The sequence below is a fragment of the Protobothrops mucrosquamatus genome, unplaced genomic scaffold (genome assembly GCF_001527695.2).
Source record: "Protobothrops mucrosquamatus isolate PMUCROS unplaced genomic scaffold, P.Mucros_1.0 scaffold12316, whole genome shotgun sequence".
Taxonomy (NCBI): domain Eukaryota; kingdom Metazoa; phylum Chordata; class Lepidosauria; order Squamata; family Viperidae; genus Protobothrops; species Protobothrops mucrosquamatus.
In genome coordinates, this window is record NW_015398093.1 from 4,909 (window position 1) to 7,091 (window position 2,183).

Genomic DNA, 2,183 nt, shown 5'->3' on the forward strand with positions numbered 1-2,183 from the left:
AGGCGCCTGGGGCGGAACCATCTAGGCGGTTCCTCCTCCCTGCGGCGGGGGGGAGCGGTCCGGAAGTCCATCCTGAGGAGTGAATGATCTGACCATGACAGGGGTTCAACAACTACCTCCCCCATTTCCAGATCATTCTGCCACTGGCCAGAGACAAAAATTAGATCTAGTGTGTGTCCCCCCGTGTGAGTCGGGGCATAGGTGAAAGACTATAAGGAAGTCTCAAGGCTTTAGGCTAGGTTGGGAAATCAAAAAAATTATCTTGAAAGAAGGCAATGCCAAAATACTTCCAGACTCTAAGGAAGAAAACTACGAGGTTACCAGAAGTCAACTTTAAAGAGTCAACTTTAAAAAAATACAGTTACTGTGTTTTAATGGATTTAGCACTGAACAAATTATTACCCTTGCCATACCTATAGCTATTGGGGTGGGGGGAGGTTTGAATCAATGTTAGCTAATGACAACTGCCTGGACTAGTCCTTGCTGTCTTCTTGACATCATTGTTGGAAGAAGTTTATCTTTGCTTTCTTCGTCCCATAAGTGCTTTTCCAAAAGGCAACTGGACTTTCTTGGTTTTTTTCTCTCGAACACATTCAGTTCTTCAGAAGCTTCTTGGATGAGAAGCCAAACATTCGCAAGGAAAGAAACCGAAGACAGTCCAGTTGCCTCTTGAAAAAGCAGCTTTGGGACAACCATGACCTGGATGACTTCCTACAGTTAAGAACTGGCCCAAAGTCACCAGCTGGCTTTGGGGCTGAGGTGGGAAACAATTAAGTGGAATCTCCTGGACTGGTCCTTGTCTTTTGCTCAGAATAACTGATGCCTTCAATGAAAGAGATTTGCAACACTCTACCCATTCTTGTCCATAGCTGTCGGGCAAGTCAGCCAAATATTCCTGTTCCCATGGAATTCGGATACGAAGAAGAGAGTAAGGAAGCCAGCCTTGCTCAGCATAAACAGTGAAATAGGTCAAAAGGGCCCCGATGCTTTGGAGCATGCCTGCAAGAGAGAAGAAAGGAATGGCCTTTTTTTTACAGGAGAAGAAAGTTGATTGCTTTCTCTGGAGACATTTGGATCCCAGTTAGCAGGATCCTGAAGTTGGTCGTTAAAGATGAGAAATACTCTCCATGTTCACCCACAAAGATCCACCCAAGCGCCTACTCATTCTTCTCTGGTAAGAATGTCCCTATCATACCGATGTGCAAGTAGGAGTAGACTACAAGCTCCTGGTTGACCAATCGGTCTCTTTTTTTGTGCCTCGGTTTCCTCTTCATGATGTCACTCTCCGCTTTCTCATAGGCCAGTGCAACAGAAGGAATCTGTAAGGGGAAAGACAAATTGTTGGGACCACTCATATGTTGGATTGATCTGTTTATCTCTCGTGTTCGCTGTACACAAAAAGAAAGTAGTCATGGCAACAAAGTCTAACCTACAATACCCCAATCAAGGAACTACCCACTCAGTAAACACCAGCCTAATCGGGAAACCACCAAGAACACTCCCATTGACACTGACAGGGCAAGCCACTAGTATATAAACAGAGAGAAAATCCCACCGGCTTCTATAATTGGTAATGTTACCTTGCTGGGTCATGAAACATTTGTAAGAAAATCACCAAGCTCAAAGAGCACCAAGAACCCCACAAGACTATCCTTAATTCCCTAGAATGTACTGAGTCCCTTGTTTTGTGAGATGGCTGGCTATATAAATTTGACAAATAAATAAATACCGGCACTTCCGCAGTAAGATGTCTCTTTGGCTAGAGCTGGGAAAAATGGTTCAGGATTAAGATCTAATCTTTGATCTCAGGGGGATTTAAATGAAGTTTGTATTGTCCTTGGCAGTTAAATGAGAGCTTCTTTCATTAGGCATTCCCTCTGCCTATTTTTTTTTAAAGCATTAGCAAGAAACAGGGGAAGATTATTATTATTTATTATTATTATTTCAATTTATATCCCGCCCTTCTCCCGAAGGACTCAGGGCGGCTCACAACATTATTAAAACAAAGAAAGACCCACAGACCCCACCGAATAAAACCAAATTAAAACCAAAATTTTTATGTTGTGATAATTAAAATTTCTAAAAAACCCAGTTTAAAAATCCTCCCTAGGCCAGGCCCGCTTGTTGGAAAAGCCATGTCTTGAGGGCGCGGCGGAAAGTAAGGAGATCCGGAATAATCCGGA

General features: G+C 43.2%; 1 protein-coding gene across 1 annotated transcript in view; it reads right to left on the minus strand.

Moving 5' to 3' along the window:
• Positions 1–1,407, minus strand: part of LOC107301402 (potassium-transporting ATPase alpha chain 2-like) — a gene marked incomplete at its 3' end in the record, with an annotated part of 5,550 nt that extends 4,143 nt beyond the window's left edge. The window contains exons 1-2 of the mRNA XM_015830636.1: positions 1,196–1,407; positions 854–999 (exon numbers count right to left, since the gene is read on the minus strand). Coding sequence (XP_015686122.1) covers positions 854–999; positions 1,196–1,355 — 306 coding nt within the window. The remainder of the gene's footprint in view (positions 1–853; positions 1,000–1,195) is intronic.
• Between the last annotated feature and the right edge of the window lie 776 nt (positions 1,408–2,183).